Source organism: Megalops cyprinoides, chromosome 4 (genome assembly GCF_013368585.1).
Source record: "Megalops cyprinoides isolate fMegCyp1 chromosome 4, fMegCyp1.pri, whole genome shotgun sequence".
NCBI classification, from domain to species: domain Eukaryota; kingdom Metazoa; phylum Chordata; class Actinopteri; order Elopiformes; family Megalopidae; genus Megalops; species Megalops cyprinoides.
The window spans coordinates 38560270-38574583 of NC_050586.1; the positions used below are offsets into that span (position 1 = coordinate 38560270).

Consider the following 14314-nt stretch of genomic DNA (forward strand, 5'->3'; position numbering starts at 1 on the left):
AAAACAAAATGGATTAAGGCCTTGGAGAGTCGCTAAGCTGCGGCAACAGCAACAGCAGCAGCATCAGGCACAGACCGTCTGTTAGTCTGTTACCATGGCAAATTTGCCACCCCCCCCCCCCCCCACACTCCCCCCTGCATCTGCTTCTCCTACCCTACTCCCCATTCCTGACCTAATTATCATACAGCTCAGCGCGGGTGTTTGGAGAGTAAAAACGTGTCCGAAGAGGTTTATCCCCCTCCAGATGGAAAACAAAAGCATACACGCACACACACCAAATGGCATCCCCTTTCCTCAGCCATCTGAGCCGCGTAGCGCCCACCCTTCATCCCTCCATCCTCTTTGTAGGGAGGGGAATCGAATTAAATGGAAGAAAAAGGATGCATCGAGCTGCCGTCTGCACTCCCGCTCTGTCACATGATGTGGCTACATCTCTTCAGGCAAAGAGCTCTTGAGCTGTTATTTATAGAAGCCCATCGGAGAAGAAGAAAAAAAATTCACTCTGAGTGCAAAACATCAAAAGGAAACAATGGGAACAAAATAATAAAAGATTATACTCTCTTCAGTATAATGTGTGGGGTGGGGAGGGGGAATTATACAGCCCAATCTGGATTTAATATTTTAAATGAACCAGATAAGCAGAGTCCTTGAATTTTTAATTTGCTAAGTGAAAGTGAATATTGATGAGCTATTTGGGGAGGTGTCTTGGGTTAATTAGCTCAGACTCCGGTAATGTTCTTAACACTCCTCGTGGGTTTAATGGCTTACTCTAATGTGGCCTTGATTCAGTCCTCAGTCCTCCCACAGCACAAGTCATTTCGGTGGGTTGCCTGTGGTTCAAGAGTATGGACCGTCTCTCTTTTATTCCAGAGGAAACTGTTATTAAGATTTTTACTTCTGGACTGTCTTCTGTGTATTGTGAAACTCAGGGAAAAAAATAATCCTCATTGCAAAATAAAATATACCAGAAGTATTTCATTTCTTTTTCTTCTATGAATACGATGTGCCCATATTATGTCCAAGTATGCCTGTATCACTCAAAACCCCAGTTATTACGTTTTTATGGTCTGACCACAAAGGGGATGAAGGGGACCGTGGCTAATGAGACTCAACCTGGAGCCAAAAATTTTGACCAAAACTGGAACGCACACCCTTTGTCATGACAGTTTTAGACTGCAATAAAACACAGCCTAGATGGTTCCCCTTTCCCACCCCATCACACTCTCTCAAGTCAACTGTCAGTCCCTGGACACACCTCCCACTGCACTGTCAGGCGTGACTTACAAATGAAGACACGCAAGGGGCAGAGCAAAAAAATGGTCCAAGCAAATAACATGAAGGCAAGATATGACTATATATATATATATCACACTGGTAGGACTGAATCAGAATCTAAGAAAGAAAATAAAATGCACAATATGATAGCTAAATAGGAAATATGAGAGTACTTATATCTAGATGAGCCAAACATTCCTCTAAGGAGCTAGCCTTTCAAAAAATTAACTGTTAAATTACAATTTATATTCTTTTGATCATCAGGTTCAGCTTTAGTACAATTTAACCCATTGGCTGCATTCCAAATCACTGTTTTGGACACCTCCAAATCCCCTTTCCGGTCAGCTCTCAGCCCTCATAGGAAATCAATGCAGTCAACTGAAACAGGGGCCAAGAGACTGCTCAGAATGTGACCTGTAATTGACCACAAATGGATTAACGGAGGTGCCACCCCCATTTTGAAAGGGCCTGCATTTCATCCCAATAGCACTACCACAAGAACAGCATTATTTTTACCTCTGAAGTGAACCTCCTTCCATGTCAAGGGAGATGTAATATTTACTGACATAACTGGGGAACATTCTTAATGATTACATTTAATTGCTCAGCAGACGCTGTTGTCCAGAGCAACTTACTTTGATTACAATTCCTATATATAATGCATTTATACAGCTGGATATTTGCTGAGGCAATTCTGGGTTAAGTACCTTGTCTGAGGGTACAACAGCTGCCCCCAAGTGGGAACATACCTCCAGTTCTGGTGGCTGGGACTGTCTGATCCGTAGCATGTCCTTCTCAATCTGCTGAATTCTAGCCACTCTTGCCTGAAAAATATTTCACACAGACACAACTGAATGCCTTCCATCTTGAATTAGGAAAAAATGTATGTTCATATGGAGAGCTGATGAAAAACAATCTTTCTTCCTGATCCACCATTCTGTGAAAGCAAAGGTGGTCTGTTTTGGGGGATTTTAGTTACAGTGATAGGTACAGTAGTAGGAATATACTATTGTTGGGGTTACAGTTCCTGTTTGTGAAACTAAAAATCTATTACCAAAGACATAAAGAGGGAGAATCTTTTGTGGGGCGCTCAACTGTTTTATTCAACTACTACTGTATTATTCAACTGTCCATTTAGGTGGATAGCCCACATGAGATTCCTTCATATTTTCATCCTTTCATGCCTTTGAGAAGGACCTCATCAAGAACTCATGCAGTTCTTCTGGCGAGATGAATGCTCCACTGGGTTCTCATACTTATATGATTGCATCCGTCTGTGTTAATTTTCTGTTGTGGTGAAGTGGTGAAACAATTACATTTTATTGTCACATGGGTCTAAATGTAGCAGAATAGACCTTTGGACCTTCACTTAATTCCAAAGAACCACGTGACCTCATCATCATAAAGTGCACACATCTTGAAGGAACCACCGAATCAAAGAAGCAACCACTTACGACAATCGCGATAATCTAACGTTTAGAAGAATCAAGTGGAGCTGGATAAACAGAAATCTGAGAGGAAGAGTGCACTGTCACTAATAAGCTGGTATCAGGTGAACCTGCTGTAATGCGGAGGCATAGTCTGGGCTAACAGCTACCCTCGAGCCCAGGAAAGCATAAGCGACCCACAGTAACCCCAGACGGACCTGTGCCCTCTTCTCCATGTCCTGGCAGGTGCCCAGCTGCTCCTCCATGGCGGCTCTGATCTGCCGCGCCTCGTAGTCCAGCTGCCTGCGCGTCATGTCTGTCTGCAGAGAGAACTGCAGGGTAGTGCGGTGTGAGCACAGCGAAATCAGCTGCCACAAAACTACTAGAACCGGAGCCTCAGTTGCATCGCAACCTCTTCTGTCAGTAGAGCAGAACCCATGAGGACACTTAAAGGAGCAAGCCACCAAAAAAAGGTTGGTTTCTTTTCAAAAAAAAAAAAAAAAAACACTGTATAAAACTACAAGGCTACAAAATTAGGTACATTAGTAAATAAACTAACTGCCTCTCCAAAGACCAACGCATATAACATATAACATGAAGTGCATAAAGACACAATGAATGTCATTTAAAAAAAATCTTATGTTCAGTCTAGCTATCAGCTACAATGTTTTAAGGAGTTTTCAGTGAAATGCTTACCAACTCCCATGTTTGGAAGATTATTCAAATAGAATCATACTTTTCTCTATTGTCTCCAACTTAAACATGCTCAAATAAATAGACACATACTCCCTAACAAGAATGGGCATGTTTGCTGTGTAGTCTACATCACTGGTTATTTTTGGGGAAAGCCGACAGGAAAACAATGTTTATATGTAATGAAAGCACTGTCATCTTTTAGATACACTACTTGCTGATTCCTTGGACAACCATTCCTAAGGATTACTCCTACTGCTAAAGTGCACTGAGGGTCATTGGTTATTGGTAGAATGTAGCCATTATCCTGCCAGTTCACCTCCAAATGTCAGCCTAGGCTTCCACTTTTTGATTGTAGGTGATTTACAGTTCTAATATCACACACACGTGTGCACACACAACAGCGCACACCAGCACACACACACACACACACACACACACTCACGTTCTCTGTGAGGGGAAGGCTGTCGATCCTTTTGGTGAGGTTCTGGAGCTGTGCGTAGTACCAGTCCTTCTCCTTCTCCTCCTTTTCCAGCTCGGCCATCAGCAAAGCCCTACCCAACACAACAGGGAAGCAGGAGACAGAAATAAATCATTTACAGAATGCCTCAAAGTCACACTGGGTGACACTGGAGAAGATGCCTTGCTATGCATTACATGATTTTTTCATGCACCTTGGTGTTTTTTTTTTCCCCCCAATTGGTGCACCTTTAACACACAGACTAGTCTGCAACTATAGCATATTTCTGAGTGCAATGTCAAGACATAGTTAAATAATTAACTAATTAGATAAAATTTTTTAAAATAAACATTTGTTTGCCTTTAAATACAGGCAGGTGCAACAAAACTTCAACAGTTCTTATCCAGCACTACTGTACTTTTTATGACTTTATGTATATTTGTATTTGATGCCATGTGTACTGCTTTTTATAAATTATTTATCTGGTTGCATAACAATTTTCTCCTTATGATAAAATAAAGATGATCATGCTGATCTACTTGGGAGCAGGTATGTCACATTGCATTAGAGTAAAATTCTGAGGTTCCCACTGCATCAGCGCAGAGACCGTTACAGATACAGAGAGCAGGAGGCTTTCGATGCCACTGTCAAATAAGGACAAAACAAAACAAAAAAAAAAAAAAAAAAGAAAGAGTTGTCACCGCGGCCAGTCTGAAGGTCACGCACAGCAGTTGGATGTGACCGCAGGCTGGCAGCCCAACCGGGGTAACATGCAGCTGGGAGTCCATTTATTTGGGAGAGGAAGGCTTGTCACCGGGCCATTCGGAGCCACAAGATTGTAAGTAATGCGGTTTTCTACACACATGAATGCTTCTGGACTGCAGTGGCAGTGCTAATGTTAGGCCTTGGGTAAGGCACGCGTACGAGAGTCCTCTGGATGCCGCCAGGACGGCCAAATTGATGTTGAAGGGAAAAAGAGAGGAGCCAAGAACATTCTTTCAGGAGCTACATTTGTGCGCCGAGGCAGCAATGAATGTCCAAATAGATCAGCATTTCGTATATGCTTTAAATCACATTTATACGGACTGTAAAACTTTGAGAAACGAGTGGGAAGGCGGCCCCCACAGGTGTGTGCGTTACTCAGTCAACGTCTAAGTACATTTTTGTACAACCGAGCAAGCGCAAGGACAAGAATGAAAATGTAGAACCAAAGCACAGCCATTAGCCACCCTCTCCACGGATAAAAGCCTTACTGCGAGATGCCCTCATGTGGTTCGTCTCCGTGAATTCTCCCTTAAGAGGTCAATGCTTTCGGTTCAACACCACCTACAGCACCACCTAACATTCTGAATGCAGTTCTAAAAGATGAGAGCTATGGCACTCTGAAAGGCACAGACCCGAACAGGCGGCGCGAGGAATGAAGTGTTATACAGGTGAGCTGACGGTAAGGACAGACAGACAGACTCACCTCTCCTTCTCCAGCTCCTCCAGGTAGCCTGCACTCTCACTGCCTCCATTCGCCAGCCCCCTCCTGGGGAAGGAGCCAATCGCGACGGGGCTGCTGTCCCCCGACCGCCCGGACGCCGAACCCTCCCGGCTGCCGTACGGATGCATGGGAACCTTGGGTCTCATCTTCACTCCGGGGAAGTTACCGGCATCCAGATTCATTTCTGTGGGACAAAATGACGAAAAGAGGTGCATCCTACATTACAATTCAAAATACAATTCAGCAATAGCATCCTACCAGGACTGGGGCTGGGTACGAAATGATGGAAGTACAGTGCCACCATCAGAAAAACATAGTATTTAACAGGTATTGAAACAAACCAGAGAAATAAGCAGGTGAGAATTTACACATAGAGCACAAACTCTCACCATATTGCTCTTTGGTTTTGAATTTTTCCCAGTTTCAAATAAACCTTTTATACCTTATATCACTGAGCCTGTGATTTTGTACACAATATTCAGCAATGGCACATAAAAATTGTAAAATTTTATTTTTTCCTCAAAAGACAGCATAACAGGCGATGAAACTCAGTGCTGTGGGGAGTTCCAAATTGCGACACGCAGTTAAACACGTTATGGCTACCTGAACGATCGCAACAAAAACTCAACACACAGTAAAGCAGAATCAGTGACAGCAGCATATGGTGAGCTATACCGGGACAGGCTCTCCAGGCAGTAATTTCGAGTACAGAGGAAAGCGTTTCACAGACGTCTCTGAAAGGGCCGCTAACGAGCAGGGGAAAGCGGAGTCTCGCGGCTCACCTTTCAGTCGCTCCAGCAGGTCATTCTGTCCGGAGGACCCTATGGACTCCTCCTCTATGCTCCCCTTCAGCTGCTTCAGCACCTCCTGCGACAGGAATAGGGCACAGTTACCAACCTCAGGACTGCCATCTCTAAACACAGACGTAAAAAACGCACGTACACTCATCGTTTCCAATAAACACACTGGCATTGAGGTAGGAAAGTGAAATAAAAGCATGTGGTATGCAGTTTAGTGGGTTTTTCCATCACAGCCTGGATAAACGGTTCATCCAGGAAGCATTTTTCTCTCCCTTTTTTTTTTTTGGAAAACACTTTTTTAAAAAGATGCTTTTTTTACTCAGGTTTAGCTGTAGACAAACTGGCATCTGGACCTTGCTAGCCAGTCGTATCATATCATCAGCATGCTAAGGAATGCTAAAAACCAACACCGTTATCCACTCCTAGAAAGGCTGACAACTCTTCATAACCCCACTGTGTATGAACTTGAAAGTACCAACATAAATACTCCGAGCTCGCACCCGCATTCAGGTGCTGTGCGAATAAGCTCGGAGGACCAGAGAGATATGTGTGTGTTACACAGAGACACACCCCCAGCAAGTTTCTTTCAGAGAACATATGACATGGCGCACAAACATCATCACTGCACACCACTTGTGCTAATGAGATACAACAAATGGTGAAAGAAAGCACAGCACATCACCCACAACCCAAGTGCCACATGGGGTAAAATTACATTACAGGTGTCTGCAGGCTGCAATAGGCTGCAATCAAACACACAAAAAACATCGCTATGTGTTTAAGGTATTTAAGGCTAGCAGTAAAGGTTGGGCCATATTTTATCCCTCATTATCCTACACTAAATCTACGGAAAACAGGGAGGATGTGTTTAATCCATAAGCTGCATTTAAATCTATGAGGGATAAAAAAACTAGGCAACCTATCATGTGACCATCTAAAGCCTACATATCTGTAATTATCTGTGGCATGTAATCGCTCACAATGCTAGATCACTCTGCCATGGAAACAGGGCTCAGTTTTGTATTAAGCTGTTGATGCGTCTCCATTTCATTGCCTTTTACTTACAGGGCCACACAAAATGGATTGATTGAATCAGGCAGCACTGCATGCGCAAGCTCCAAGGACATGTGTGAGTTTTTTTTTTTATAAATGTGAGTAGGTAACACAGTGGAGTGACTTCATCTGCTCAAAGTAGCCTATAATTATACACGAAGAAGAGCATTATTGCTGTCAATTCATCCACAGCAGCAAAAATGATCTGTAACGCTGCCTTTCAATGAGCATGAATGTAATTCTGCTTACAAGGCCACAGTGCACACAGACAAGTTTGTCGGGCTTACAAACAAAACAGTCTTCATTAGGCCACATTTGACACATTTGAGCAGTGCTGTCATTGTGGGAGCAACGGAAACCTGAAGTTTGCTTCCTTTCATTACTGTAAAACATTGTATGGTCAACTGAAGAACAAAAAATGAAGAATTTTTAAATCAGTTCTTAAATCTTAAATTCTTATCCCAGCTTACTCTGATCTGGGGATCCTCTAGTTCTACTTTTCCTTCTATTGGCTTGCAGACTACTTCAATAAATATTCCTGCAGACCTTTGTTTTTTTTCACCCTTTGAATTGCTGTAAAATGGTCTGAAATATTAGCAGCCATTTGAAGGTAAGGAAAGGACTTTCATTATTCTGTTATAACGATTTCAACAACTGGCATTCAGACATGTCGATAGCATTTTCAGCAAATGTTAACAGCGCAGAGGCACAGATACATCAAACTGCACCCCCATCAGAGAAGGGGATTTGCCACCAAAGCCCGTCTGTGTTCACATCCTGAAACGCTTCTGGCTTGTGGTAATCTTAAAGTCCCCTACGATGTAGCAGTCCATTTCATTTTCCCCCTCAGAAGGCTACCACTCTCTTTAATGTATAATTCCCCTCTCCTTGGTCCATTAGGAGAACCTGTGACAACAACAGCAAGTTGTCGTTCATAGAAAAAGCTTCTCTTCTCCCCTTTACTGACCCAACACATTCCCTCATGGCTTAACACCTTGCTTTCTTTCGTTCCATTAATGTTCAAAGGTTCATGGTGTTTTTAGCTTGAACACGAAACAAACCGCTTAAGATTTTCACAGCTGACTAGCACTTCAATAAGACGTGCTGCACCTACATCTCCAGCAGTATGCAGAATGGGTCTGTTTCAAACAGCTGTATACTGCTGGAGCAGAGCGACCACAACTGTCCAAGGGGAAATGCGGCTTATCCTTGGTCTACGGTTTCAGCCAGCATTACTGTGTCAGGCCGTTCCCGAACATGACAACAAAATAACTTGTATAATCTGATGAGGGGAAAACAAAAACAAAATAAAATGCAGACTGCATTCAAAAGAGCCAACTGGAAAAAAACCAACAGCAAAAATCACAAGTTATCAAATTCTACGAGTTTTCCAGCTTTCCGTCCTGCGTCTAAATGTCAACAGCAACAGAAATCTAGAAACCGCCGCGGCCCGATTCCAAAGCCCAGCCCGCAGAGAGACCCTCCGCTCGCTTCCCTCCCCCTGGGACTCACCCCGGGAGAGACGCTGCTCTCCTAGCAGCCCCGGCTCACGACAAAACAAATCATCATCGCCGCTGTCGAAACGTCGCTGCACATTTCGTGTTGCAAACGTGTCACTTAAAGGCGCAGGAAACGCACCGCTCGCCAATCCGCTCGTCGACGCGTCGGGGACCCCGCTCCAATCTGAGCGACACGCGTGCGAGGGCGCCGAGGCTTCGGCTGTCTTCCGCGAGGCTGAGGTGACGCCGCTCCGCTACCCCGGAGAGCGCAACCCGAGAGATGCGCACGACGACCCCCTCGCCCCTCTGCCCTGGTCCTGCTTCATCATCACCGGTCTATAACATGTCTTGTCTTCCTCTGGAGGGTTACGCACATTCTGCCTTTTATTCCACATTTAATTACACCAGGAAGCGCGCAGCTACCGTGTGATCTTTTTCCGATTGGTTGGGTGGGGGGGAGGGCGGTAGCAGACGGCAGCCTACTCCTCCTTCAGACAAATTACAGTCTTCTTGAGGAGATTTCATTCCTGCTTTCACTTACACTCACAACTTATTATTGCACAGGATCACAAGACTGCTATCCATATATTATGTTACAGCACGTACAGATTCCACATCAGACTGTGCACAAAAGCTATGCAGGAAATACTAACCAATGCGAATGGACAAAACTATTGCTGCAGGTAACAATTAAAGTGGACTGAGCCGAACAAGCTATGTTAAGAGTGAGCAATTATCACACACACACAGATTGCCATTAGGGTTAGGGACTAACCTTTTTTCCTTGTTCTTGCAGTCAACGTGCCTAACTACTGTATTTACTCCAAATGCCACAAACAATCAGCTTTTATACTTTTGATCTTTACATGTAGGTAACCCTATCCCTACTTACGCAGTATAACATTATGCAGGCAAAAACAAGAATGAAGAGGTTCTCAGATGAAATGGAACAGCAGCACGGCCTGCACTGCGCATGTGCTGGTCTTTGTGGTTAATGTAACTGGAGTAATGCATTACTGAACAAAAACAGACATTATAAAAGCCGTAATAACATCTCTTTTGCACACAACATGTAGATGTGTAGATATATTTCTCAGTCCATCTGCAGGCAGGATTAGGGTTAGGGTTGGGGTTAGGGTTACAGCACAGCTGGCCTGATTCAGTCCCTCCCATCTGGCTGCTCCTCAGCAGAACACGCTCCACCATTCTGAGGTGTACCTGTTTTAGATGCAAGTAACCATGCTGGAGACCTGCCACCTGAAGCATGTCTGAGCTGAGGCTGGTGGACACCTGCATCAGGAGTCATGCCAGTGCAAGATAAACTCCAGTATGCCCTCCTGCCTTTTCCACTTACCTCTCCCTCAGTTGCTCTTTCGCAGGTCCCAGGAGCAACAGGACCCTAATTCAATGAGACCTTCTGCGATGCTTGCAGCGGAGTATTAAATCAGCCAAAGGCAAATCTGGTTACCAACCAGAGCGGGGGTTCGATGATCTTCATCAAGCATTGACACTGACTAGCGATGAGGAAATCTGCTTTTAGCGCGCTACACAGGAGCATCGCGGTGGCGGCGGGGCTTCCAAGCCATGACCTCGATGTTTATCCGCCAGATGGAGGGGAAATTAATCGCGGGTGGAAGCCGGCAGCCTTCAAACGATACAACAGCAGGAAGGGGCCGACTCTGAATTAAGCTGCACTGCCTCCCCTTGATTGGGTATGGCGCGCTGACATAATTTTAACACATATCTTCCATAGCAGGGGCCATGTGGTTTCTGCTTTGTTCTGACCGCTGGAGGGAACGCCTGCAGGAAACGAGTATTGCTTCTGGAATGTTACTATTCTGACCCAGGCGGAAGGCAGAGGCAGTTTTGCTTGTACATTTCCAGCAAATGAATTCTGCAGCCATACAAAGAACAGTACAGGAATACTGCAGTAAATTAACGTACTTTCATGATATTACATTACATTATAGTCATTTAGCAGATGCTCTTATCCAGAGACTTATATAAGTAACATTGTATACTTTTATATCCATTTATACAGCTGGATATGTACTGACTCAATCACTGGTTACGTACCATGCCGATGGGTACAGCAGTAGTGTCCCAGCAGAAAATCGAACTAGCACCCTTTCAGTTACGAGCCCTGTTCTTTACCACTATGCTACACCGCCATCCCAACTTCCAGGAACATGCATAAATAATCTGTATGAGGTAGAATTCTTCAAATTGGCAAATTTATATAAATGTTATTTACAATTAATGCCATATTTAAATTTTGTGATGCAAAAGCTATAATCAGAAAAATTTGGTCTTCAACATTTCAGTGATTTGTTAGCTCTGGAGTACTGACCCTGGTACACATGCGAGACAAGGTTTATGAAAAACACTTTCAAATTATTACCAGTAGAGGGCAGCAAACAACTACTCACACTCTCCAATACAAATCCACCTTAATATTAATAATGTACATTCCTGGTGCTTTTGAATCACAGGCAATCTTTTGGACCAAGTGTACCTAATTGTTTGGGGCTAGTGGATCATGGATACCTGAGGCTAACTAATTTCAATTTTTAAGACTAGACTGTATGATTGTTTGTGTACTGTGTATTAAACAATCGGCTATGTGAATGCAGACTTACTGTCAAAGCAGCTCTGAACTGACAGGATGTGTTCAGCTTGTTTGTCAAAATGACACATCATCATCATCAATATCTGCTGGGTTGGGAAGCCAGTGAGTGGCAGAAAAGGTATGCTTTCCCTTAGATTTCCTGCTTGGTTTCTGAGCGCACTGTGGATCAGCAGAGGCAAAGTAGGCTCAGTGAAGATGTTAGATTATGGGACTTCAAAGCACTGAGCTGGGGGTGTGTAAAGGAAGACTGACTGTGGTTTAGCACAAGGGATGATGACATGGAGGACTGAATAGCTGGTCAGATCAAGAAATGAGTATCTATAACACTGACAAACTGAGCACTTCACAGAGAAACTGAAATATTAAGAAAAAATATACCAGAGCAATATTAGGAATACATAATGGCATCATAGCTCATATCATGAATCAATAATACACCATATTATGAAGGATTTATCAATGGATTTATCAATGAATCAACAGACAACACCTTCCAGATGCATACCAAAGACCCAGAGTAAAGGGGAGTTGGAACCTATTCTTTATAGGTACATCCCAAAACTATTGCCTGGAGCTACTGATAAATGAATCAGCCAAAATAGCCATTAGCCTACTTTTCCACACCCTGTTTCCAAATTCTGCATCCACCATCACTTAAAGTAGGCTAATATAACCCATTATTGAACTGCGTGGTACTGCCACTATTATTTTAGCCTTACCTAGGACAAATTACACATCTTACATATTACCTACTGCATTATCCACAGAAAGGGCAGCTTATTTGGGTTAAGCGTCTGGCTCAAAGGTCCCATGCAGATTTTGCACCTGCAGCTTTCTGCATGCAATTCTTTGGGGCCACACTTTACAATGTTTGCAAATTAGGTCATTAAATGTTAACTGGGACTGGCAATATTCCTAATGAAGCTTAATCATCTCACAGCCTAAAAGGAAATGTAGCTCACTCTAAAAAAATTCAATTTCAACTTACCTCTCGCCTATTTAAATCCATATATTTATACGTTTTTCAGGCTTGCAGGACAGAACAACAAAGACCATTTATATTTATATTAGAGCCCGACCAATACAGGATTTTTAAGACCAATACCAATTTCGATATTTGAGGATTTAAAAATCCGATAATGATAGATCAGCCAATATTCTTTTTTTTTCCAGAAACACACGATTTTCCCTAACATTTGTTATGTGTAGTTATTTAAGACTCCCAAAGATAACATGACATAATGCAGTTTAAAAATAAACTTGTTTTATTGTCATAAATAGTACTTTGAACAAAAGTACAACAAAATATATTAAAGTTTTGATAAATAAGAGTCAAATGTATAAAAATACAAAAAAGTTTAAAAAAAAATATCATGCCATCTTAAACTATGCAGTAAACTGATGCAGTGACATAGAGTAAATGCTGCTGTTAAATACATCTAATACTACATGACTGTCTGCAACGAGGACTTGCGACTTTGGGATTTCACACTACACATTTGAAAGAGAAGCTAGATAACTTTGTTTGGCTACCAAGCCATGTTAGATACTTGTTCAGCTCATGTTTATTTACGTGTCCCCTCTGGTTTATCCCTTTCGCACCTAACTTATTTTGTATGCTATGTAGCACGCATGTTTCGTTACATGGTTGATTACGTTTTCATTAGCATTATTAAGCTTCTCATAGTTTTCAGTTAGCATTTGCTATATTTTTTTGAGTTAAATCTGTTAAATTGGAAAGGGTTAATAATTTCCAATGTACCGACTGTAACTACAGACATGCGAATCGCAGATATATTTACCATTGCTTCATTTAGGCAGAATAAGTTAAACACTATAGTTTAACTGCTCATTAATGTTAGCGGTCTTCCACTGATAAACATGGCATTAGCTAGCTTTGTGGGTAACCTCATTTAGCAATGGACAGCGTTATAAGCTGCTGTAAGCGATGTTGCCAGAGAATTTCTAGAAATGATGAGGGAGGACTGCCACACTGTTTCATAAATAAACCTACAATCAAGTTTGTCAACAGCTTAGCCTACACCACTCAACTACCATAACGTTAAACGTAATTTTGATGTTTGATTGACGCTACCGGCTTTCACGTTACTGCAGCAAAACCAGGCATGGCTTACATGAACACTGTCAGGCTTATTTAGGCTAAGAGGAGAAGTGATGACGGATATTATTATTTAAGTAATGTATTTTACGTGACAATTATCAATTTACCATGAACACAGATGATCTCCATCATGGGCTACTCTGCTGGACTCTGCTTGGGTCAGCTGATTGTTGTGATTTGTGGCGTTCCAAACACATGTGTTGCAAACAGTGTGGTTCTGGTGGCCAAACTACGAAACGACAACACTCCTAAGTGTTGAAGGATCCATCTTCCGTCTCTCTATTTCTTTTTAAATTGTCATTTATCGGCCGTTATAAATGCATGATACCAATTTATCTGCAATTAGCTCATATTGTCCGATAATATCAGCAGTCCGATTTATCGGTCGGGCTCTAATTTATATCACACAAGCACAAGGCAGTCTGCATTTGAATGTATAGTCCAACATACACGTCACACCCAAGCATAAATACAACAAACTGGCCCCACTGGAGCGCAGGCAACTGAATTGCTGGGGAGGTGGTGTGAATTACAAATTCAGGAAACCTAAAAGTAGGTGCCTGGCGAGCCCTGAGTAATTACAGTGCTGCAACAAAAGCGGCTCACCGCAGCCAGACGTACACGGGAGCCGCGAAAGCAGGTGCCAAGATTCATTACTTTCATGATGGCCACTAATGTGCTCCCTTTTTTTTTTTTTTTTACCATCCACCCTCATGTAAAAGGGAGAGCTGGCCGCTTTGAAGTGAGACGCGCTCCGATGCCGTTTGATGTGTTAATTGAGGGGTGGCCAACTCCGTCAGACAGCGAAACGCACGGATCGGCCGATTCCAGCGCGCGGCCGAGCCTGCACACATCCGCTCGGAGAGGGAG

General features: G+C 43.0%; 1 protein-coding gene across 5 annotated transcripts in view; it reads right to left on the reverse strand.

Annotated features, from left to right (window-relative positions):
• The window catches only part of LOC118776089 (adenomatous polyposis coli protein-like), a 39174-nt gene that overhangs the window by 11091 nt on the left and 13769 nt on the right, over nt 1–14314 (reverse strand). For 4 of the 5 annotated variants that reach the window (XM_036526168.1, XM_036526169.1, XM_036526171.1 and 1 more), the window contains exons 3-7: nt 6124–6208; nt 5324–5525; nt 3841–3949; nt 2921–3034; nt 2025–2099 (exon numbers count right to left, since the gene is read on the reverse strand). In XM_036526168.1, the coding sequence (XP_036382061.1) occupies nt 2025–2099; nt 2921–3034; nt 3841–3949; nt 5324–5525; nt 6124–6208 (585 nt within the window). The remainder of the gene's footprint in view (nt 1–2024; nt 2100–2920; nt 3035–3840; nt 3950–5323; nt 5526–6123; nt 6209–14314) is intronic. The other variant, XM_036526170.1, reaches the window with a different exon arrangement.